The sequence below is a fragment of the Mangifera indica genome, chromosome 15, assembly GCF_011075055.1.
Source record: "Mangifera indica cultivar Alphonso chromosome 15, CATAS_Mindica_2.1, whole genome shotgun sequence".
Classification (NCBI taxonomy): Eukaryota; Viridiplantae; Streptophyta; class Magnoliopsida; order Sapindales; family Anacardiaceae; genus Mangifera; species Mangifera indica.
In genome coordinates this window covers 3,214,068-3,240,757 of record NC_058151.1, presented here as the reverse complement: position 1 = coordinate 3,240,757, position 26,690 = coordinate 3,214,068, and the positions used below count along the sequence as shown (strand labels likewise).

General features: G+C 29.4%; 3 protein-coding genes and 1 non-coding gene across 4 annotated transcripts; 2 read left to right on the top strand and 2 right to left on the bottom strand.

Annotated features, from left to right (window-relative positions):
* Nucleotides 1-941: 941 nt before the first annotated feature.
* Nucleotides 942-1,784, bottom strand: LOC123197409 (21 kDa protein-like). The gene has a single exon (XM_044611709.1). The coding sequence runs from the start codon at nt 1,648-1,650 to the stop codon at nt 1,057-1,059; it is 594 nt and encodes a 197-aa protein (XP_044467644.1). The 5' UTR covers nt 1,651-1,784; the 3' UTR covers nt 942-1,056.
* A 3,155-nt stretch (nt 1,785-4,939) lies between these two features.
* On the bottom strand, nt 4,940-7,198 carry LOC123197444 (pentatricopeptide repeat-containing protein At4g25270, chloroplastic). The gene has a single exon (XM_044611758.1). It carries the CDS (start codon nt 6,973-6,975, stop codon nt 5,407-5,409), a length of 1,569 nt encoding a protein of 522 aa, XP_044467693.1. The 5' UTR covers nt 6,976-7,198; the 3' UTR covers nt 4,940-5,406.
* A 1,707-nt stretch (nt 7,199-8,905) lies between these two features.
* TRNAA-AGC lies at nt 8,906-8,978 on the top strand. The gene has a single exon. It is a non-coding gene; the product is annotated as a tRNA-Ala (tRNA).
* A 5,021-nt stretch (nt 8,979-13,999) lies between these two features.
* Nucleotides 14,000-15,292, top strand: LOC123198199 (MYB-like transcription factor ODO1). Its single transcript, XM_044612855.1, has 2 exons — nt 14,000-14,350; nt 14,436-15,292. Exons 1-2 carry the CDS (start codon nt 14,088-14,090, stop codon nt 14,953-14,955), a joined length of 783 nt encoding a protein of 260 aa, XP_044468790.1. The 5' UTR covers nt 14,000-14,087; the 3' UTR covers nt 14,956-15,292.
* The last annotated feature ends 11,398 nt before the right edge of the window (nt 15,293-26,690 follow it).

The following is a 26,690-nucleotide window of genomic DNA, read 5'->3' as shown; positions in this document are numbered from 1 at the left end:
GTAACAAAAAATGGGTATAGATGTTATATTACCACTATTAGAGTCGTATAATATTTTCAAAATATATAGAGTTTAAAAAAATTTTACAAATTAATTTATAAATTTTTAAAGTTTTATAAATATTAAATTATCATAATTAAAATGTTTAGATTTGATAAAAAAAATTTAAATTAACATATAATAAAATTATTATTTTACTTTTACGTCATTATTTTTAAATAGATTTTGACTTAACAGTGTGGTAATTGGTGGCGTGCGGTCATCTCCCTTCTGCCCACTTGCAAAATATCGAAGTAATATGTTATTGTAATTTATCAATAACATGTACGCAAATAATGAATATAAATAATAATATATTATTATATAATTATATGAAATTTTATTTTTTATTTAAAATTATGTAATTATATATATTTATATTTATTGATTGTGACATAATTTTATTTTAATTATTTTATTTTATTTGGTTAGATTTCCAATTCCGGCATCCATGCGCAGGCCATCCCTTTGGCCCTATCGCCATTCATTTCAATGTATAAATAAATTGCCACTATGGAGATAAAAGCCCACTCACGTGATCACTTTTCAGACTTAGTCCCCACACAAAGTCCTCTTTGTCTGCTCTTCTTCCTTATCTCCACCCCCTCTTTTGCCAACCCCACCTCCTTTATAATATACACCGCCCACTCAGTGACAACCAAGTGTGCTATTATGAAATGTTTAACTTCGATTAAGAAATGAAATCACTCTTCCCTGTCTCTTTTTAATTACCATTAATTATGATTATCTCCTAATTACATGATGTTTATTCTTCGGCTCATATCAACTTATGCCGTCAATCAAGGGATATTTTTTGACTGACAAAGACAAAAGTAAGATGTGGTCTTAATCAATCAGATCATGAAAGAGAAAGATAACTAAACCCAGCATAAAACCAGTGCTCAAATCGAAACACTAATATTTCATACATAACACTATTAAACAAACTTAATTTGTACATCAAAACCAACCCATGGATCAAAAACTTGGAGCTTTTTCACCCACATCCATGGCCGCTCAATGTGTTGCAGCAAACTTGTTAATCAAGGCCAGAGCGTTGCTAGTAACTTGAGCAACATTAACAACTTGAGCTTTAATAGAATCCTTAATCTTCCCATTCAAGGCCTTGCCAGCGAACCCATCAACGCAAGTGTTTTCATCAGTGAGAGCCGCACTGACCCAGGTCTCCACATTGCTCATGTGCCACAAAAAGTCTTGACCTTTGGCTTGACCCATGTGCTTCAACTCCTGCACCGACTTGCTGAGCCGATCCACGGTGTCGCCCATCTCTTCCAGGCAGTCTGCAATGGCTTCAACCTCCCTGTGCTTCAGGTTCTTGAACTTCTTCAGCTTTGTGACGTATGATTTAGTGGACTGTGCCCTCGTCAGGCTCACAGACAAGGCCGTGAGAGCAAGCTGGCGTGGGCTTTTTTGGATTGTGGAGGCGTAGGTGGAGAGAGACTGCACGCAGAGAGCGGGGTAAGTGGTGGATTTGCATGAGGTTTTAATAAAGGTTGTGTCTGCAGAGCGCTTAGTGGTGGCGGCGGCCATGGCTGTGGTAGTGAAGAATAATAGGGAGAGAAGTAACAAAAGAGAAGTAGATTTTGCCATGATTTCAGATGCCGAAAGACTTTCTGGTTTCTCGGAGGGCTGAAATGGGATTCTGAGAAATGAGAGTGGAAGTGTGTGCCCTTATAAGGACTTGGGCAAAGGCCAATGGGCAACTGTTTGTATGAATTAGGTGACGAAGCAATGAATTAATTAGGCATACAACAAGCTTTAAAAAAAAAAAAAAAAAGCCCATTAAGTCGCAAAAAAAGGGCTAGTCGGGGCTAATGACCCCACTTTCTTTTTTTTTTTAAAGGAATTTCCTTTTGTATTGTCTTGTTTTTAAATTTACCTTCAATTTATTTTGGGAATTGATAAACCTTATTGGATCAGCGGTTTCGATTGGTTGGACTATTATTCTCAAATAAAAACAATTTTGATTTGTTTAAAAACTTTTTTAAAATTAAATTGGATTAAATAATTTGACTCAAATGGTTGGAACGAATAAAAAATTGGATTTAAACCTATTAACATAAAAAATTAATTTTTTTAAATTAATTTTTAAAACATAAACGGTTAGGATCTCAAGTACAAGGTATAAGATTTGAATCCCACATTGAAAAATATGGATAACTAGTATAGAGTTTATATGGTCTTGAGCTCTCCTATCTCAATAGCTAGCTTTTAAGGTGTGATTCTCCTAAGGTTCGTATCATTTGATATTAGAGTCATCATCATATCTCCCAGTTACAATCGTGCGGTACGGGTGGTGACATCGGCACTATAGTTTTCGCCCCTGTGTGGACGTCAGGGCTATGGAGCATGGTGATATGTTAAGATCTCAAGTATAAGGTATGAGATTTGGATCTCATATTAGAAAGTATGAACAACTAGTGTAAGGTTTATATAATCTTGGGCTCTCCCATCTCAATAGTTAGCTTTTGAAGTGTAATTTTTCTAAGGTTCGTATCATAAACATAAAACTTCATCTATCAATTTTAAGTATATGTACCATAACTGAGTTTATTTTAAATATTAAAATAATTTATGTTATATACTTAATGATAAATTACGTAAAATTATTTTAAATATTATTTTTAAATAATTAATTAGTCTGATTATCGATCAAACAGTTTAACTATTGATTAGATTAAACTATCCCCTCCACCGAATTGATATTTAATCTAATTCTGAAAACATTGGTCTTACCGATTAAAAAATAGAATCAGTTTTTTGTTAAATAAATAGGATTTTGTCTATTTTAGTAGATAAAATACAATTGTTTGAACCATTCGATTGGCTTGAGGTAAAAAGTGGGATTGACCTGATCGATATAAAAAATTAATTTATTATTGGGATTGAATTCAAAACCTCATTATTAATTTTGAGTATATATATCATTAAACTAAATTTATTTTGAATAATATTATATATACATATTTTTTATACATAATTTGAGTATACAAATGATGTGTTATATATGATTGAGTGTTATATTATCTTTAATTTAAAATTATCTAATTACATAATGACAGATTATTTATGTACCCGAATTATATATCAAAAATATTTGTGTGCATAGTTTTATTGATTCATTTTAATGTTAAAGCAATAAAAATATACATACCCACTTTAAGTATTCATATTGATAGTGTGTCATTAAATGGTTAATTAATTTTGAATTAAAAATAAATTAACATTTAATTATATAATAACACGTTATATATAAACTTGTTTATATACATAAAAGCGATATACTCAGTACACATAATATTACTCACTAGTATTATTTTATTATTATTATTCACTTCTCTAAAATATTTTTATATATTATAAGATTTGTGATATCAGTAAATTTATGAATGAAATGAAAATTCAAATGTGGGCACATGACAGTGTAAACTAAATTAGTTTGTTTTGTCCGACAAATGTGGTTACTCATGTAGGGCTACCGACATAAGTATAACTAATCTGTTGACTCTTAGATTCACCGCTTTGATTTCAGTTCTTGACTTTTGGGTGGGAAATCTTAAAATAACCTGTAGCTGTAGCGGCTGTTGTTTGTAGCAGCAGCCTAAACATGACCTTAATCGGAAATCATGGCTTAGATTGTTGAGAACCACCAGCATGTTGAATTTGAAAACCTGAGGAATCAACTGTCAAGGCAATCCCGTGCCGTGATGACCGGCCGTACATGAAAATGAATGTTCAATTTCAAAGTTATTTTTCAAATTATGTTTCTGCCCTGGTTTAGATGGTAAAAAAGTAAATTTCAAATATATGAAATGTTAAAATAAAATTTTTAATTTATTTAATTTAATAATTATAAATTCGAGATTAAACTTACTTTATCCCTCTCAAAAAAATAATTTAATTCGAATATAATTTAAAAAAAAACAAAAATTCCTCATAATTATCCGAATCTTTTACTCATTATGCAATTAATGTAAACGATAGACAACAAAATCTCTTATGATGATAGATGGGAAGCTTTTTACAAGGTCCACTTTAAGATGTGAAACCTGAAAAAGATGAGAGACACACTTATTAATGTAAATGGGTCTTATAACTTTTGTAAAAGCATAAGAATAAAAAAGTGAGTAGTTTCGGAGTCTTTTCATGCTCATGCCATTTCAAATTAATTGAAATGAAGAATTAGCCTTTTAATTTGCTCAAATTTTATGAAAATACTAGAATTAATAATTACAATAAACTGTCCATCAGTCCAGTAACCCATCAAACAAACTGGGCTGATAAATTTGTATACAAAAAGAGATAATAATTTCGATTTAAATTTAGAATCTTTGATTCTCTAAGACCTTAATAGAGAAAATTCTTAAATAAAAATAAATTATGAGATAAGGATAAGAACCAAAAATATCTTTATAATAAGAGATAAAGATATATGTGTTTTTTTCCTCTTTTATCTCGTCTATTTATATTAATATATTCACTTAAAATACTAATATATATAATTTTAAATTATTTATGTTTTTATTGTATATATTAAAATAGTTAACATATGTTATATGTGATATTTGAAATATATTAGTTCTAATTTTAATTAATTTTGTTGTTTAATATATTTATATTGTATTTAGAAAATACAAAAAGAGAATTTTTTTCCGTAAATAAAGTATGGAAAGGAGATTTTTTCCCACAAGAAAAGAACAAAATATCATTGTAATTCTCATAACAAGAATCGGCTGAGGGAAGGGACTAAAATACCTTGCCGGGATGGAGACGGAAAATAAGATATTCGCCCTGCCCCTCCCCGTTGTCATCCCTTGATACAAAGAGACCGAAGACCACACCATTCATTTCTTCCTTTCTTCTTTTACATTTCAGTTAGTGAGGCAATAAGATGAGTGTTTTTTCGTTTTTTCACAAAAGAATCATGTGAATGCAAACATCAAGTATATATGCTACATTTCCTTTTCGGTTTAACCTCTTATATTACACATTTACAGACTAACTTGCTCCCATTATTAAATTTTTCTTGTGCTTCAGGAGTTTTCTGTAGTCAATACATTTGCATTTCCCTTGAGGCTTCTAAGTTTTTGTATAATGATACTCCTGGGAACAGCAAATAACCTGGTGAATCCTTGCGCAACTAAAATCTTCCCAGAATCCAAAAAATGATGATCACGAAGATAAAAAGCACCGTGGTGTTTCATCTGTAACCAGGATATCAATCACCGGCTAAATTTGAGTTTAACCCTTGTAAAACAACTCAGTCTTCCTCTTTGCCGGGCCATAGATTTAAGTGCGACTTTTGTTTCTTGCTGCTCAGTATCAAACTTGACTGTACATGGCAATTCACCAATTCAACCCTCTATCTGATAGCATTTTTTCTACTTCTGCAACATCCTCCAACCTACCTGCATTGCGATAAATCCTTATCAAAAGTTCAAAATTATGTTCATTATCAGGCTCCAAATCAAAAAGCTTTTGAGCAGCAATCTCCCCAATCTCTACATTCCCGCGCAAATAGCAAGCATATAACAATGCTCCCCACACAGTTGGACCAGCCTCAACCTCCATCTTCTCTACAATCATAGCATAAGCCTCATCGATCATTCCTGCTCGTCCATACAGATTCACCATACATGCATAGTGTTCCAACCTCGGGCTAATTCCATACTTCTCTCTCATAACCGAAAACAATCTCTCTCCATCCTTCACCAAGCCTAAATGTGCACAAGCTGATAGTAAACACACAAATGTGATATTATCCGGCAAAACACCATCTTTCTCCATCTGCTCAAAATACATTAACACTTCACGATCCTTACAATGAGCAGAAATTATAGAATTCCATGACACAACATCTTTCTCCGGCATGTGATCAAATAACCAACTTGATCGATCTAACTTTCCACTATTCGAATATAAAACAATCAAAGAATTAGCAATAGAAAAATTCCATTCAACTCCACGCCTAAGAATCCACCCATGAATTTGAACACCAATCTTTAACGACACATTAGCAAGAATGGCTGATATAGCCACTGAATCCGGCTCAAACCCATTTCTCACCATCCCACCGAAAATATCCAATGCCTCAATCAAAAGCCCATGTCGAATATAGCCAATCAACATTGAATTCCAAGAAATCAAATCCTTATTATCAATCTTGTCAAAAACCCTTCTAGCCTTAACAATATCACCACATTTTGCATACATATCAACAAGCGCATTAAGCACAAATCCATCATAACCAAATCCAAATCGAACCGCACCACGATGCACCGCCTCACCAACCTGAATTGACCCAAGTCCAGCGCAAGCTTTCAAAACACGAGGGTACGTAAACCGGTCTGGTTTAATACCCTCTTCCTCCATTTGAAAGTAAAGCGCTATGGCATCTTCATATTGACCCAGTTCAGCGTACCCTGATATAAGCGAATTCCACGGAAATGCAAAAGAATCCCGCTTCGGCATTTGATCGAACAGTTGATGAGCTTTATCAACATTGCCGCAGGAGGCATATAACCTCAACAGTTTTGCCGAAACACCCACGTTTTTGCTTAAAAGGTAGGTGGGTATGAGACTATGAAGCTTAATTCCGTGATGAATGGACTTTAATTGGTAGCATACTTCGAGTAGCGACGAGAAGATTCCAGTGTCTATGGTAATGCCTTTCTGAATAGAGGCTTCGAGATCTTTAACGACAGTGTCAAGGGCCTGAAGTTTAGTTTGGGGCAAGGGTTTGTGGGTGAGTAGCAGTGGAGTTGGGGATGATTTGGGGTAAGAGGATAAAATGTTTCTCTTGTCTTTTAGAATTTGATTCTGTTTCTGCTGTTCTCGTATTCTCCTTTTCTTTTTTCTTGAAGCACAGTGGATTGCTAGTGAAGAACCGAAGCTTGGTAGTTGGAGAATCCTCATCGTTTTTGGAAAGGATGGGCAGATGGATAGAATATCTGTGTTAGTCACTTTGAATATCTAATGCAACTGGAACATTTTGAGTACTAAATGATCTTTAAGGTACGCTGTAAAGACCGATCTCACCGTTAAAATTTTTATTTTGAAATATTATCACTTTTTTTATATGTAAGAAATCTGTTTTTCCAAAACTAAAACATTCAACCAAATGTAGATAAACTTAGGATAACACTCGAGATCTTAATATACCACTATGTTTCGCGGTTTTGACATTTATATGGGTTAGCTGTACACTACAAAGGTGAAGGTACCCATCTGGTGCACGATTGTTTTATAATCTCGGCGTCCACGTGGTTTGATTGTGCATAATAGGGGTAAAGATACCATCCAGCCTTCGATTTCATAGGATAACGGGGTATGCCTTGCTTTGCTTATTTTATCTTGATAAGCTTAAGCCCTCACCTTTGATTTAATAGGACAGCAGGGTATGCCTTGTTTTGCTTATTTTATCTTGATAAGCATAGTCTCGGGTGAACATTATAAAACTAGTATTATCATCTACACATACGATTATAATTGAGAGATATAGTACTAATTCTAATATTAAATGATACGAATCTTAAGAGAATCATATCTCAAAAACTAGTTATTGAGATTGAAGAGTTTAAGGTTATATAAACTCATACTTTCTAATGTGAGATTAAAATTTCATACCTTATATTTAGAATTCTAATATGATATCAAATTTGAGTTCTTATGTGCAAGCTAGCTAAGACCATAGTTTACGTTAAAACATAGGGGTTAAAGGTGTCAATGGGTCGAGTCAGGCTGGGTTGAGTCGGCTTCGGCTCTATCCATCTGGCTAATGGGTTGAGCTGGGCCCGAAGCCCCAACAGTAATGGGCTTTCAGGTTGGGCATTAATAAATAAAGACCCAAAGCTCGGTCCATATAATAATGGATCTTAACCGAGTCAGACTTTAAATGGGTCGGCCTAGCCCATTTAATATATATTTTAAAAAATTATTTAAAATTTTTAAACATAAATTATTTTTCAATTATTAAAACCGATGACAATACCCCGAATATTTTATTTATAATATCTTATTTATAGTAGAGGAATACCATGATTATATAATAAAAAAATTATAAATTATAATATAGTATAAATAAATTAATTTATATACTGTATAAATTATAAAACATAAATAAATATATACTATGATAATATTCAAATTGATTAAATTTATTTGATATTTGATCCTTTTGTAATAATAAAATTAAAATTAAAATACAATTATAAACACAAAGAATTATTATTTGAAAGAGAGTTTATGAGAGAAAATGAGATTGAAAAAATAATGAAATAATTGAGATTGAGAGATTTGTAAATGAAAGTAAAAATGAAGAAAAATTGAATTGGTTGATATAGAGAAAAAATAAATTAATTAAAAAATTTTTTAAAATATAATTAAAGAGGCCAAGGCTTTTGCCTCGTAGCGGAAGCCTTTTGCCACAAGACAGAAAGAAGGGAAAAAATATTTTTATTTTTAAACAATATTAGGTTACGCTGGGTCAGCCCATAGGCTTAATATTAAAGCGCAAGACCCGACCTAATAGGCTCATGAGTTTAGCCTGGTATGCTACAGTATGAGACTGAATCTTTTTATGTCGTGCTTTTCTTTTGTACTTCGTATCAAACTTTCATTTGATCTAGCCTAATTGACGTGCCTAATAGGGGTGGATGATAAAAATAATCCACATGTAAAAAATAATTGCTAGGCAGTGATGAGGTGAACACACACTTGATGAAGGAATTTATGGCCTCTTATTTAGCAGCCGTTTGAACAGAGTCTGCAAAAAAATGTGACTTTTGACAAATCTGACATCATATGATTCTCTATATTTATTAAACTTCGGTAATCCGGATCGTAAGGGGATGTAGCTCAGATGGTAGAGCGCTCGCTTAGCATGCGAGAGGTACGGGGATCGATACCCCGCATCTCCATTTCTTTGAAAGCTTTTGCTTTTGCACACGACTTGTCGTTAGAAATCTAACACACTCTTTTCCATTTTAATCCATGCATTGTTTCTTTCTTATCTCTCAACTTTCTTTTTCAGGATTCCATATTATACATGTAAACTTTCACTTTTAATGCATTTCCTTTTTATTTTTTTTATTCAGTTTCACCACCCACATCAATGATGGCATTCTCAGTTTTGCACAAGAGAAAACTATCCATCTTAACATGCAATTCCATAGCCATATTTTGCAGCTCCAATTCAGGTCATTCACTCTTCTCTTTGTTTCGTCATTTCCCTACACTTAATTTCTCCATGGTTGATTTTGCAGATATAAATTTTAAACTGAATAAAGAAAATATTGAACGTGAAAGGGATTAAAAGAAAATAATGTAGAGAGAGAGTGAAAGATTGAGAAATTAAACTGGATGTATGTGATTTAGAAAGTGCTGGAAGGTGGGTTTACATAGACAAAAGAAAAAGAAAAAACTAAAAATTTTTAAGTCCCAATGACTACTGGCTGGACCTTTTTTTTGATAGAGCATGAATAGTATCAGACCAAGCCAGGCTTTTTCATTGTGTTTTGGGTCAAGCTCTGGGGTGGCTCAACCCATTTGACATACTCTAATAACAATTTGGGTTAACCTAAGGGGAAATGACCTGATCGAACATTGGTATTGTAGCTTGTCATTTCCTTGGTATCTTATCAATGAGTCTGATTAGAATGAAGTTAAAGTTTGATTGATTAAAGAGCTCTTAAAATATCTTAACATTAAAAAATTATCGAACTTTTTTGTTACATGATAAATCAATATGATTATATTAATATTAAAAAATAAATATAATATTAATCAAAATAACGTAAGATTCCCCAAATTGATGACTCAGTTTACATCTTATCACTGGAGAAAAGAACAAAAAAACCACCATACTTTTCTACATAAATTATTAAATTGAAATGAAAAGATTCCTTCAACATGACAAATACAAGCTGAATGCGATGCTCATTATGAAAAATTTTTGGTCATTTTTTGGGTTTACCAGCTTTATATACAAGTCAAAAACAATTGCTTTGCCCATTAGTCCAAGTCTCCAGCCATCAATCAATCCGTGACGGGTAATAAGATATAATATAAAAGGGTCAAATTATATAAAATAAAAATAATAAAATTAATTAAATAATAATAAAATTTATTAATAATTTTAAGCTTTAAAAGGATACTAAAATATATTTTTTATATTTAAAAAAATTAATAAAATTGATAAAATATTAAAATTTTTAAATTTAAGACTCTATCATAAATACGATTTTCTTAAGATATTACTTATCAAAAAAACCTAGAGAATCAAGTGACACTCCGTGACAGCCCTTGGGTCCGCCGCCGCTAAATCAATCAAACCCAACATTTTTTTCCTTATAGGTCCAGCAATTCTCTCTTGGGTTTTTTTTTTTTTTTTAATTTTCCATTAAAACTGTGAAGGAAATGTGGAAAAAAGGCCAAATGAGGGGTTGCTGCTTGTACAATTAAAGCTAATGAGACAATTTTACTCCTAATTCACCCATCAAAACCAACCGACATCCCTTTTAATCCTGCTTTTCAATTCTTCAACTCAATCATTTTCCATTTTTTTCCCCAGTTTGATGTTTATTTTATTATTAATTTATTGTATTTCAAAATAATAATAATTTTTTAATATGGGTTTAGCTTTATGACGATGCCTCTACTCACAGAGTACGTCATAATTTTTACTTAATATTTAGCCATGGCTTACGTCAATGGCAATCAATAGAGGGAGACACTCAAATAAGAAGTTTGTATGGAAATCAATTAAATTTTGATTTCTTCCTTAAATAAATTAAAATTATAAGTAGTTTTAAGATTTCTCTTTATAGTATTAACTAAGTCTGGATTCGAAGTAAGCTTGTTCGAGTTTGAAACAAACTTTACTTGAATGAGCTTGAATACAAACACGAATCCAAATATGAGTTGGGGAGTATTAAAGAAAATAAACCCGAACCTAAATTCAAATAAAAGTTGTGTTTGGTTCGCACGTCGAGCACAACTTGTATCATTAAAAAGAATTTAAAAGGAATGGTATCATTTAGGGGAGTTGAACTGAATATCTCGTGTGAACCCGAGCCAAATTTGACTCATCCTCACGAACTTAAATTAAGTATGAGTCAATCATGAATTCTTAAAACGTAAAACGAGTCAAACACGAACTAGTGTTTTTCTATGCTCATGAGCTTGAGCCAAGTCTACTAAAAAATGAGCCAAAAACGAGTTTCACCCTATTAAAGTTCGATTCAGCTCGAATATAGCTCTAATCTTAACAATCTTATTCGATTTGCTTGAATAGACTAAAATACTTCTGCTTTTTCACATCATCATTTTGGATTTAAAGAATTTTAGTTCATAAAAACTCATAATTAAATAACTTAATTATGTCATTGGGGTTTACTTGAGCATTAATTATCATTATTTAAAAGTTAATCAATCATGTTAGTTGGTAAGATAAATAAGGGATAAAAGTTTAATATATTTCAATTTACAAGTCACCAAATTTGACATGAAAGTTATTTGTTGCATGTGTTATAAATGGGTTTATCTCATTTATTTGATGGATACATATCCTTCATTATTGGTGTCACATTATATTTAAAACATAAGAAAACAACAACCCCCACATTTCTTATGGTATAATTCATTGTAAGTTATATTAAAATATGTATATTTGTTTCGAGGTTTCTTGTTATTAAAAAAAAAAAACTATGTAATTGTGATATTTTTTGTGAGAATAAGTGAAAGATTAAATTACATTTTCCCCCTTAAGGTTCACCTTAAAAAATTTTTTCTACTTCTAATTGATATAAAAAAAAACTTTTTCTATTTAAAATCAAACTTTATTGGAAAAAAAAAAAACTAATGATGTAAACGATGATAATCTTGAGTATATAATGGTCAAAACAAGAAATTTACAAAGATCAATAAAACTTTATGTTACTTAAAGTCCAATTGAAGGAAGAGACAAGTAAAATGTAATTTTATCACTAAATCTCCCTCTAAACCGTCAACTATGACAAGAACATTTTTCTATTAAGGGCATTTGAGTATATGATGGTCAAAACAAGAAATTTACAAAGATCAACAAAATTCTATATTACTTAAAGTCTAATTGAAGGAAGAGACAAGTAAAATGTAATTTTATCACTAAATCTCCCTCTAAACCGTCAACTATGACAAGAACATTTTTCTACTAAGGGCATTTGCGACTAAATTTATTTTGTCGAAGTAATACTTAATATCATAGTCATAATTCTTCACTAATTCAAGTCATCTCTTTTATCTCATATTTAACTCATTTTGAGTAAAGAAATACCGATAATTTTGAAAAAAAATAAGTAAATAATTCTTTTACGAACCAAACCCAAAGTTATAAACATGATAATTTAACCTTTAAAAATATTTAAAAACTCATAAATTAATCTCGAAATCTTTTGAAAACCTCAATGGTGGCATCGCTTCTCCAGGAATTATCTTATTCATTTTCATATATTTTGAAAATAATATTATTATCTCAATAGTTTATATAATACGGTATACACACTTTTAATTTATTGTGTTTTGTTCAAATTTTTTTTGTAAGTGTAACTATTTTTCCTAAAAATATAAAGGAGCATATTACAACATTAAAAACTTTAAAACACACCTGAATTTTTTTTAATTTCTAAAACCCTCCTGAAAATATCATATTTAACCTTATATATTTTAATAATTCTATTATGATCCTAACAATTTATAATATAACATTTATGCTCCTAATATATTGTGTTTTTTTTTAATTTTTTTTTCTTTAATAGGATTTGGGTTGCTTAATAATACAGTGGGTGATGATGGATGGGTGATGTAATGCTTAAGTAATTTGTTTGTACTAAATTTTATATAACGAAAAGTAGAACGTGAAGCTTCACTTGTGTAGGCCCAACCTTGTGATTGGATGATTCATTTTTCCACCTTCACTATCATGGGCCCTACTTCAGTGGAGCGTGGCACCAACACCACGGAATATACATAAATTTAGGTCCTGGGCTGCTTTCATGGCGGGCCCCAATCTTCTCAACTTCATTCCCCACCCGTCGGAGGAGCCTTCCCATATTATTCCTTTTTCTTTTATTACTATTATTATTATTATTTAATCAAATAATTTCCTTTTTAATTAATTTTATAATAACCCACATTTTCTTGTCATGATCACAATACATTTGGCATGTTATCTAAAAAATAGCCTTAGATTTTGATCAAATTAGTTTTATATTTATGATTATATCCTTAATTGTTGAAATTTAAATTATTATGAAATTCAATTTAGATGAAGAGCAATACTGTAATATTATGTATATATATTTTTTATATATAATTTAAGTATACAGATAATATATCGTCATATGATTGAGTTTTACTTTATCTTTAATTTAAAATTATTTAATTATATAATGACACATCATATATGTACCTAAATTATATTTGTAATATTATTGGCACAAGATTAATATTATGCATACCCAAATCACTTTGAGTACACAAATATACATATATTTGACATGTGTCATCATATGATTGAAATGTATATCATGATGTAATTAAATATTATTTTATCTAATAACATGATAATACACATAAATATGCATTTATTTATGTACGTAAAGTTGGTACACATAGTTTTATCTTTGAACAAGAGTAATGTTTTGTGTACACGTTTTTAAATACATAAATAAATATTTATATAATGTATTATCATATAATTATATGTTATTTTATATTTAATTAAAAAATATATAATAACATAATAATAAATTAACTATATATCAAATAGTATATTAAAAAAATATATATATATAGTTTTATTGAAGTCTATTATACGACATGTGGTGAAGTTGATGATAAATAATCAAAGTGAAAAATGTGGAAGATAAAAGAAAAGAGAAACCCCCAAAAGGAAGGCAAGAAGAGTAGTATAAATAGGTGGGTGGAGTGGGGTTAATTAAATTGTTGGCATTATTGTTCAAAGTATAGTATAATTAAACTCCCCATTAATGGGCAGGCAACCTTGTTGTGACAAACTTGGTGTCAAGAAGGGTCCTTGGACAGCCGAGGAGGACAAAAAATTGGTCACCTTCCTTCTCACCCACGGCCATTGCTGCTGGCGTGCCGTCCCCAAGCTCGCCGGCCTCCGCCGCTGCGGCAAGAGCTGCCGCCTCCGCTGGACTAACTACCTCCGCCCTGACCTTAAACGTGGCCTCCTTAATGAAGCCGAAGAACAACTTGTTATTGACCTCCATGCCCTCCTTGGCAATAGGTCCACTTTACTATTTTTTTTTTTTTTTCTAGTTTTCTCAATGTAATGAGTTACAAGAACTGTTTTTTTTTTTTTTAACTTTCAGGTGGTCAAAAATTGCAGCCAGATTACCAGGAAGAACTGACAATGAGATCAAGAATCATTGGAATACCCACATCAAGAAGAAGCTTATTAAGATGGGAATTGACCCGGTCACCCATGAGCCTCTGAATAAACAAGAAATAAGTAAACAAGATAGTGATAATCCTGAGGCAGCTGCAAAGTTTGATGTTAATGGTGATCAGCAGGAGGCGGCAGCAATAAAAAGTCGTGATAATTCAAGCTCTCAGACGACTGAGAATTATTCAGCTGACGAATCGAGGTCATTGGAGCCAAACAGTGATGAAGACCTGTTGCTGAGTTTCATCTCGGAGACGTTTCTGGATGATACACCATGGAATTTTTCAGCAGCCAGAGAAATAGAATATGGTGAATTTGGAAGACTGTCTTCTTCAGAAGAAAATAGTTCATGGTTGATGGACTATCAACAGCTTGCAGAAGGAGAATTTGGGCTTGGAAATTATTTCAATGAAAAGGACATTATCAATCATATATTCAACACGTGAAAAAGTAAAACTTCAGCATTTCACAACATGGGCAACAATTATTTTCTGAAAATTTCTGTTTGGATCTCATAAGCAGAAGAACCAGAAAGGAAGCAAGTGTTTAAGAAATAAATTTGGTTTCTTAAGCAAATTAACCATGTATGTCTTTTGTTTTTGGTCTCATATTATGTTATCATCTTGTCAAACATGAGAAGAAACTTGTTGTTAATGTGGGCAAGTGTTGCAATGGAAACACTTCAGGATTTGTGAGTACTAGAAGGAGATATTCTACCTAAAGGTCACCCCACTCTTTTAAGAGCTGTGAGGTTGAAGAATGCAAAATACCACTTTGTACAAATTTGTTTGGACACTTGAAAATTAATTAATTAATGTAAGTCTAACTTTCCCCTCTTCTTAATCAAGCAAAAATCACCGCGTTTTAAATATCTAATTATATAATTAAATGATATATAATAAATTTAAATTAAAGATAAAATAATATTCAATCACATAATAATATATTATATAAATATTTAATCGGATATTTAATTTTAATTCTCATAATTGACCCCAACAAAATGACAAAAGCATCAAGTATTCCCCTGTATACCAAATAATCTCATCGAGGAAAAATTTATAACCTGTAAACAGTACATCGCTGGCCTAAGCGAGGTGACCCACAATTTTTCTCGTCTGCCCATTTTTCCACCTTACAAACAACTCAAACCGTGTAAATTCAACCACATCAAAACCAATATATCAAGCATAAGCGTCTATTAAGGGATGGACTTTTGTACATTGTGATGATCTTATATTGCAGTGACATAAAGTTTAAATTATGTACCATAACACCATGTTATTATTATTGTGCCCAAGAAAGCCAACAAAATTAATTAATGGGTTGGAGACTTCAACTCTTGACAATCTCCGGTTGCAGTCCAACCAATTTTTAATGTGTTTAATAAATTTCCTAAGTGTCTTTTTTTTTATAAGTAATATCATACATACCTAATTTAATTACATAAATAAATATATGCTCATATATATCATTATGTGATTAGGTATTATTTTATTATTAATTTAAAATCATTTAATTACATAATAATATATATAAATATATATCTTTTTATATACTCAAAATAGATATGTATAATTTTTTTTGATGAGAAAAAATCTTAATCTCAAAGTATTTGTTGAGTAAGCTTTCTTTTCATAACATTTCTGATTAGCCTTTCGTAAAAATATTCTTGAGAAGTACCTCAAGCGGTTGGATTCAATGGTTCTTTACAGTACACATTATCATTTTTATTTGAATATAGATAATACTCACGTTTCAAATTGTTACATGTATTTTTACACCTCAGAATTTGTCGTCGAGTTGTATTCATGTCATATCAATTCGAATATTAAATCAAAAACGTTTAATTCTAACATAATTTGAATTAAAATAGTATCAAAATCCATCAACCTTAACCTAACTTAATCTATATTTGGGTTGACTTATAGTCTCAATCAATTCAAAATTTTCTAGTGTTTCCATTTTCTTCAGTGTTTTTAATATTTTTATTTTTTTAATTAAATTATTTCAATATACTATTAACAAAACACAACATAACCTATTTTGAACAAAATTAAGAATAATATAACTAATTACAACTATAAACAGTGATAAGGATTTCAGTTGATACTAATATTTGTTTTTCAACATTTTTTTATTTGACTCTAACAAATTCTATCACAATAACATCCCCTAAACATTTGGATCAGTTTTGGTTAATTTGAGTTACTTTTATATCGATCCAAGCACAATCCGATTTAATTTTCGGTCATCCTAGGGTGACCCGAATTAAATTTCATACAAAAAAAATTATCCCTAACCTAATTTTTCTCATATCATATCAAATTAACAAATTATATTGAAAGTTGTCACCCTATATATATATATTATGACTAATGCTATATATACATATTTTTGATATATAATTTGAGTATATAGATGATGTGTCATCATGCGATTAGATATTATTTTATCTTTAATTCAAAATCATCTAATTATATGATGACATATTATCTGTGTATCCAAATTATATATAAAAAATGTATCACCATAGTTATATTGATATATTATTTCAATTATCAACCAAGGAATTCAATCTGCTATTATATAATTAGATTTTATAATTAGTGGTCATTTTAAGGTGAAAGTTATATATAACAGATTCAAAGAATACGGTATGCTAATTGACATTTAAATCAAGAAATTAAAAATCAATCGCAATCAATTGAGAAAATCTCGAATATTACATTTAATATTTCACAAACAACAATTTTCCATTCATGAAAACTTCAAATTTTTAATAAACAGAAAAGATGACCAAGAAGAACATTCCTGGTCAAAAATAGATATATATTAAAAAAGGAAATCATTTAATAATATATATATTTAAAATGTCAACCAAAAAAAAAATTAAGGGTGCGTTTGGTTTTAAGTAATGTTTTATTATCAAAATTAAAAAATTATCTTAAAAATATATTATTTAAAAAATTATTAGGTATAAATAATTATCATGTTTAATAAAATTTGGTAAAAATTGATAGGTATAAATAATTATTATATTTGGATAGAAGTAATAAAAAATAATAGTATATTATTTTACTTAAATACCCATAAATATAATTATTCTAAAATATTTTTATATTACTTATTATATTAATTAAAAATTGGATCTTTTTATCTTAAAAATTAATAAATATATATAATTATAATAAAATGAAAATTATCTTATTAATATTTAAATACTTATAATGAAGCCGGTAATATCACTTATATTATTTGTCACATCACTATTCAAAACTTTTTATTATACAAACAAAATATCGTAAATAATAAATATAGATATGAAAATAATCTTTTTTTTTTTTTTCACCCTCAACCAAACCCACCCTTAGGAGTAGTCAATCAGATCAAAACTTATCCAGAAAATTCCCAAAATATAAATAAATTCAACGAAACTATTGACTTTTTGCAAATTAAAGCTAAAAATATTTGTGCAAAAAGAATTTCATCACATTCAGAGGAAGTAAGCAACATGGACTTAGGAATAATGAACTAATAGATCAACATCAATATCATAGCAATATAAATATCATAGTCAAAATAATTATAAGTATTAATGAGAAAACTATATAATACAAAATTAAATCTTGATCAAGACTCCAAATTTTGTTTAAAGGGACATTGACTGGTTTCAATATTAATTTTGCAAGCTTGATCATGTTGATCATTACCATATATATTAAATTTCAACTTAGTATTAATTAATAAAACCATTATAATTAATGGTATAATAACACTTAGAGATGACAATTCGGGTTGCAAAACCAGGTCATCAGCCCATCCCTCCCATAATAGAAAAGAGATTTCCCAATATCTTTTATTCATCTCCTCTCCTACATATTTTTTAAACTATTTTAAAAATTTTGAATTATTACAAATATATTTTGATACTTAGTAAATATTCTATTATTTTTCTAATAAGATGGGAAGAGAAAAGGGTGGGAATATTTCCCACGGGAATAGAAAGTAGAAGGAGAGAAATTTTCCCCCCAAAAAGGACATGAATTTTCTGTTATTCCCATATAGGGGACAAGATGGGAATGAGGAAAGGGTTCTTCTATGAGAATGAAAATGGTGGTTAAGATATTCAACTCCTATCCATTCCATTATCATCTTTATAATACCATTGTCATCTTTATAATAAGGCCCTTTACACTTGGTGTCAACATCAGCAGGCAAGGCAATTGGAGGCAGCTAAGGGATTAGGCTGAATAGAATGTGCTTCTGAAAGTTGGCATTGCCCACCTAACCATTAAGCCTTTAAATCCAACTTTAGACAAATTACAATAACATTGTTGAAGTTTCCGCTAGAATTGGTTCTTGTTTGTTAGTGTACATTGGAGATGTTGCACATTTGCGCTTTACAGATAGGCAAATTCTAGTGATCCCAATTAGAGATCCGTACTTAATTGATCTGTCTTTTCAGCTAGCAAACAAACTACACAACCTTACTCATCATGGTACATGGCAAACTTACTCAAATGTCTCCAAATTTAACTAATACAAGATGTAAAAATCTTTAGGTCAGAAAAATTAATGAAATATTAGAACTTTAAAAAAAAATACTTAGATTTCAATCTTTATCATATTTATAAAATTTTAACTTATCCGTCCAATTAATACGAGAAAGGGACATAGATTTCCTATTATTCTCATATAAGAGACAAGATGGAAACAGAAAAAGAGTTTTTCTATGAGGATGAAAATGGCAGTTAAAATATTCAACCTCTATTCGTTTCGTTGTCATCTTTATAATAAGGCCCTTTACACATGGTGTCAACATCGGCAGGTAAGGCAATTAGAGGCAGCCAAGGGATTAGGCTGAATAGAATGTGCTCCTGAAAGTTGGCATTGCCCACATAACGATTAAGCCTTTAAATCCAACTTTAGACAAATTACAATAATATTATTGAAGTTTCCGCTAGAATTGGTTCTTGTTTGTTAGTGTACATTGGAGATGTTGCCCATTTGCGCTTTAGAGATAGGCAAATTCTAGTAATCCCAATTAGAGATTCGTATTTAAATAATCTTTCTTTTCAGCCAGCAAACAAACTAAACAACCTTACTCATCATAATACAAGTCAAACTTACCGAAATGTCCCCAAATTTATCTGATACAAATGTAAAAACCTTAAAGGTTAGAAAAACTGATAAAACATTAGAATATTTAAAGAGAAAATTTAGATTTTAACTTTTATCATATTTGTGAAATATTAACTTACCCATCCAACTAATACGGGTATGATCCGAGTTACCAAAAAAAGAAAAAAAATGTACAAAACAAGGAATGTCTCTGAAATTATATTGATCCGTTGAAGACTTTTCATGATAAATATAATTTCTGGGTTTCTCTTCCTTTCGTGTTCTATTATATAATAAATTTTGGGTACCATACCGTAGGATTGTGGAGCCTAATTCAACTTAAATTAGTTTTCTATTCGACATGAGTTCCACTAAAATGTTTTATATGAAATTAAATACAATTAAGAATAGGAACATAATTAATATAAAGAATTAAAATAAAAGTTTAATATTATAGCATCTCCTATATTACTTATAAAAATGAGTTAAATCTTATAATTCCAATGAAATACAATGAAAGCAAGACTACATTAGAAAGTGAGAGACTTGCAAGAGGCTCCTATAATTTTATCTTCTTATAGTGAAACCATGGTAATCAAATTGTATATCGTATTGTGTATTGAAATCAGAATTTTTTATGTCGTATATTGATACCCATATCATATCGTATGATACAATTTTTTAAAAATAAAAAATAATAAAAAATTTTAATTGACACATCATCATTTTAGAAAATATCACAAACACTTAAGAATTTAAAATTTTTCGTATAAACCTCTATTACATTATCATTTTCTTTAAAAAGTATATCGATCCGTATCGATAATATATATGATATTGTAAGATACGTATTATATCATATGATACGTCAACTATATCATATTAATTCAATATATCTTGTAATATATATTGTTTTTTACTTATATCATATTGTATCATATCGTATGATACGTATCCTGAATTATAAGATAATGATGAAATTCTATAGTGGAAAGTGGATGGAACTCTCACATGGAAAGTGAACTATGATAAATCTTGTGTTTGTGTGTAATTATTTTTAATTCTTTGTTCATTTTATATTCATTTTCATAAAGATTTAAGATTTACTAGTATCTTATAAAATACACATGAAACCATGTATTCATAAACAGCCATAACTCATCTCAACTTGTTGCATATGAAAAATCATACCTCAATTACATATTCTACCAATGATGATATATCTCAAATTAACAATGCATTATAAAGTTTGTGGTTGACCCCTAAGAAAGCCTTTTAGAATATTTTAAATATAATAATATTTTGTGTACTAATAATCGATACAAACATAGATACGAAAGTTAACGTGTCTGAATGTAATAGAGTGATTTTATATTAAAAACAAAATAAAATGTTATTGTTACGTAATGACACATTAACAATTACACATATATTTATATTCATTATAAATACATATAGTATTACACTGAAAAAAATGTGAAGTTTTACATTACTCTCAAGGGGTGTTTGGTTGGGGATAGATAAAAATTACTCTAACAATTTATATTTTATTATTTACATTATTTTATTTAGTTTATAAGTAAAAAAGAATTTCAGTAATTTTCTATTATTAATAGTAATATGATAGGTAATATAAGAGATAATTTTATTACTACCTTCATTTTAGGTATTAAAATATTATCAAAATAATCTTAATTTTATTATAATTATATTATAATTTATTTATTTTTTACGATAAAAATAATGTTATTTTCAATTAATATAACAATAACATAAAAATATTTTATAATAATTATACACAATAATATTTAAGTAAAATAATATACTAGTATTCTTTTATTACCAGATTTCACTAAATATAATAATCATTTATACTCAATAATCTTCTAATTAATCTATATTTAAAGTAATTTTTTAACTTTGGTAATGAAATATTATCCAAAGTAAATGCACCCTAAAAGGGATTACAAAAGTTTATGGTCCCTTAGAGATCTTGAAATATGATGGCTAGTGAGAACTAAGATATGTGTTTGCATAAAGAGGCAGCTGGGATTTAGAAGATGAAAGGGACTCTTAAGCAATAAGAAACTCATAAACGGCATGATATTGATGGGATACTTCAAACACCATTGCATCATCAAGAAAACAACAGTCAAATGTTACTGCCATTGCTTTGATAATTTTATAAAAGGATAAAAATGTAGGTATATTTTAATGAAAGAAAATGTTAACATATAAGAAAATTTTGGTATTAGCATGAGAAAAGGTGGCTTTTTGTTTGATTGATTTGAGACTAAACGAGGAGAATGTGTGATTAAAATATTTGGAGACCAGGGGTGTAATGGTAGTGTAACTAAGCCTCGATATGATCTGAGCCGATTCGATCTTGAAAGTTGGTTCAGCCTAATTCAACTCTGTTCGAATTCATTTTATTTAAATTCAAACGGAAAGATTTGACTCCTTTTTTAAATCGAACCGAACTCGAGCTAAGAGGTGTTTAACTTGAATTCATAGCTCAAATCAATAGTTTGAATTTGTGACTCGTTTCTGTTTGAATCAGCTATAATTCATAATTCGAATTTGTAGATCAATTTGACTCAAATTTGTGGCTCGAATAAGTAATTTTGAATATTATTTAGATAAAATGACGTTATTTTGTCAATAAACCATAAACTCAAGCCATGAATCTGAGTTATAAATTTGAATCATCAATTCAAATCATAAATTCAAGTCGAGTCGAATTATGAATTCTAACAATTGATTCAAGCTACAAAGTTTAGTCAAACTCAAGCCAAACTAACTTGAACCATTTTTCATTCAAGTAGAACTTAATCTTGGTTCGATGAACTCGAATAGGACCATTTTCTATTCAGACGGAACTCATGTTAAGGAGTGTCTAGGCTTAGCTCTTTTGGCAAGGTCGAGCTTCTCCTTGTCCTTGCTGATACACTGGGCATCTCTGCACCTTAGACGAAGGAGATGGTTCAATCATCTTTTTTCCCAGTTATCCTTGTCTACCACTATTTACTTTATATAATATGAGAGATATAATTGGGTATTCCACGACATCCATAGGCATCACCATGAGGTCATTTCTAATATCTATGAGCTGGTTCGCACTTGGATTACTCTACTTAGGATATGCCCCTCATATTTTATACCTCATTTTGTTTTATAAAATTTCTTAAAATCTCCGCAAAAAAAAAAAAGTGTTTGGGCTCGGTTCAGTTATATCTACCCCTAAGTGTAACAAGTACGATCACTTGAATTCATGAAACTTTAAAATTTATTAATTTTTTATTTTAATTAATAATTGTACCTATTAAATATATGTTTTTGACACTCTTAGATAATTTATAATATTAAAAATTATTAATATAGTATTAAACAATCACTTGGATATTTATATCCTTAACATACAAAATTGAATGGAATTGGTGCTATTACGAAAAGTTAGTTTTGATAAAAAATGGTTTGATTTGGTCTACTTACTCGTGAAGTTAGCATTAATAAGTTAATTTTATCAAAAATTTAACCACTCACTAAAAAATTTCTGGCTATGCTAACTATTTTAATACTGACCTACCTACTTGGACATATAAAATATATAATGTGTTTCCACTTACTTCAGTTTAATAAAAATCCAAGCTCTCTATCATTGTTATAACATTTGATGATGATGTAACATATCATGAAGTTGGCTGCTGGTTATATAAACTACTTGTGATATTTAAAATAAGTTAGTTTTAATTTTAGTTAATTTTATTGTTTAATATGTTTATGTTATATTTAGATAATACGAGAAAAAAAATTTTCTTACAGATATAAGGACAAAGAGAGGATTTTTTCTTATGACTAAGAGATGAAGAAGAGATTTTTACCTTTGGAGAGAGGACGAGAAATCTTTGTCAAGCCTGTAATAGAGAATGGTCAAAAACGAGGATTAAAATTTTCTATGGGGACAAGAATAAAGAATAAGATATTCGGTCCATCCCTCTCTGTTGCTGTCCCAATTGGCTGCTAGTGAACCATAACCCTTTATTCTTTCTTTGAAAATAAAAATAAAAATAGGGGAAAGTGGAATGCCAACTCACATCGATGAGAAGAGAGTTCTTTAAACATCTTGCACTCTTATACATACATATTGGCATGGCTACCAATAAGAGTTTAAAGAAGGCCTCTTAGTCCTCTACAAACTGAAGTGCATTACAAGACAAAAATGATAATTGAAGGTATCTTACCTGCATTATTCTTTGGTACCTTCAAAGATCATTTCCATTTAAAAAATGGAGGAAGTACAGACTTTTAAATATCTTATCCAAGACAATTTGAAGGAGCATAATGTAAGTTTCTCTTTCTCTCTTGCATAATCGTCCACGGGCAATTATTTACTGTTGTTGGAAGTAGTCTATAACTTCGAACCTCTGCTGTACATCTTTGATGGAAATATACATATACAGAGAGAGAGAGAGAGAGAGAGACCATTTAGAAACTTGCAGTTGGTCGCCTTTTGTTAAGTTTTGTGGTCAATTCATGCTTTAACGGAGATAAATTTTTTTAACATTTTTAGCATGAGAGGTTGCATTAGATGTTAAGAAAGGAGATATTTGCAGGAGAAAAGAGAAGAAAAAAATCTTATAAGAAAAATCATTATTTTTTAAATTTTAAAAAAGAGAAAATAATTATATTTTTAATTAAAGAAAAAAAACAAAATTTTAGTTTTTAAATTTTTTTAATTAAATAGTGATTTTACTCTTATCATTAATTGAAAATTTTAACAAATTTCATAGATAAGAGTTTGAAAATACACTAAACTTTTGACAGGATAAGTCTTTCAGTTTATTATAACGGCTTTTACTTTTAATTTATAAAAGTTGGCCTAAATGTTGTTTATATTATTTCAACTTGGTTGGTTGGGGATAAGGCACCACATATTTTTGTTATGTTATAAAGGCTTTTACATTTAATATGTTAAAATTGGCCAAATTGCTATTTAATTTTAAACTATGCGATTGGGAGAATCCAAACTCGAGTTTATCATGCGAGAGAGCAACACTATGCCACCAAACCACAATCTAGTTTTTTATTATATCCTATTCTAACTATTTTTATCTATTATAACAATCATATTGTAACATTACTTCCCATGAGCGTAAACATGAGTTATAAAATATTAAATTAAATTAAAAATTATAAGGGTACTTGATAGAGACATATCTTTAGAATTTATAGAGTTCGCAAAATTTATCTGTATTGAAATGATCAGTCCTTTGCTTATGAAACCCTCTTGAATAACAATATGCAATTGGTAAAGTTATTGTATTTGGGTTTAAGAAAAGGAACCCAATCAATATATAGTATAAGTTATTAGAACTATCCCTCAAAGGCTTAAAAAACTTTATGGCTCACAACAATGTTGTTTACCCAAATCATAAAATTATTTTGACACTTTGAAATTCATCCTTGAAAACCCTAGATTAGGGATTATTGAATTTTGATTTCATATTTCAATAGTTCAATTAAGACTCTTAAATTAAAATTGAACAAAACCCTAATTTCAAAGAACTCAAATATTGAATTTAATCCATTTTTCAAAATTAATAAATCTTGATTTTGTTCCTCAATTTTCAGATTTCATAACATAATGCATCTAGCTCTAATATCCCATGTACTATATTTTTACATGAACACATAAAATCATTATAATCTGCAATAAGTCATAGAACTTGAGTTATTGAAATACTTGATTGAACTATATTTTTCTAATCCATATAGCTCTCAAATTTACCTACATTAAAGTGACCAATCTTCCATTGTAGAGTGTATTGAGTTTTTTATTATTGGTCATTAGACTATTTAATAATCAATTTTATTAAACCAAAATTAAAATTAATTTTAATCCACCTTAGAAAGATTTCTAACATGTTTTATATATTATAACGGTTTTATATTATGTTTTACCAATGCAAATCATGCTTCAAAATATCAATCAAATGGCATAAAACAATTTGTTACTTCTTCATGATAAAAATGATGAGGCATCTTCAAAGAACCAAAGAGTGCATGTTTATGCATAAATGAATTGATAACCTAGGGATAGTTGGTTACTCAGATTTGAACTTTACTAGTCGTGTTGATTCACAAAAATCAACATTTATATGTGTTTTTTGTTTTGAGAGTATCTCTAATGGTGTATGATTTAAGAGTTTCATGTATTAACCTACAATGGTAAATTCAATTTCATATTCATTGAAGGTATACTATGACAATTTAGTTGTTGCTTTCCTTGGCTAAAAACAATAAAAATAATGAAGTATTTAGTTATAAAGAAACGTATTAAAAAAAATCAAAATAATTATCTGAATACGTTAGCATTTAATTGATAATTATTAATCATAAAAACATATCATCAAAAAGTTGTAAGGAACATGTAATATGAATGTAACTTGATTCCATTATATGATTTTGATACATAGACATCTTTATGTAATGAATTTGTATTCATTTCTTCTTTTTTTTTTTTTTTTTTTTGGGTCTTAGTTTGTACACATGAATTCAATTACAAGAAATAATATATATATGAATTCAGTTAGAATCCTAATTTCCACAATTTAATTGATGGGTCTAGGCACAATAGGTTGGCTCTAATAGGACCCACTATCATTCTTAATTTAAAGTATATCATGATTCTTCTTAATCATCTTAATAGATTTTTATGTAATACTATGGGCGCATCAAGGAGAGTCCTAACAAAATATTAGCAACACCCTAATCAAAAGACAACTGCACATATTATAAGTAAGAGAAATATTATATATATAAATGATATACATAATTTTATGTACAAATAATGACATATTACTATACGATTAGATAGTTTTAAATTAAAGATAAAATAATATCTAATCATACAGTGATATGTTATTATTTATATATACAATTTTATTGTATAAGTAAAAGTAATATTACGTACACAAAAAATGCTAAATCACAAAGCATTAAATTTCAACTTTCAAAGAGAAGTGTGCGAAGGCCATGATAAGATTGAAAAAGACTA

What these genes read in the sequence shown, in the direction of transcription:
- LOC123197409 (XM_044611709.1), bottom strand. Translation starts at nt 1,650, where the DNA reads ATGGCAAAATCTACTTCTCTTTTGTTACTTCTCTCCCTATTATTCTTC.
- LOC123197444 (XM_044611758.1), bottom strand. Translation starts at nt 6,975, where the DNA reads ATGAGGATTCTCCAACTACCAAGCTTCGGTTCTTCACTAGCAATCCAC.
- LOC123198199 (XM_044612855.1), top strand. Translation starts at nt 14,088, where the DNA reads ATGGGCAGGCAACCTTGTTGTGACAAACTTGGTGTCAAGAAGGGTCCT. An exon ending in CATGCCCTCCTTGGCAATAG is followed by an intron (nt 14,351 to 14,435) that starts GTCCACTTTACT and finishes TTTAACTTTCAG; the next exon opens with GTGGTCAAAAATTGCAGCCA.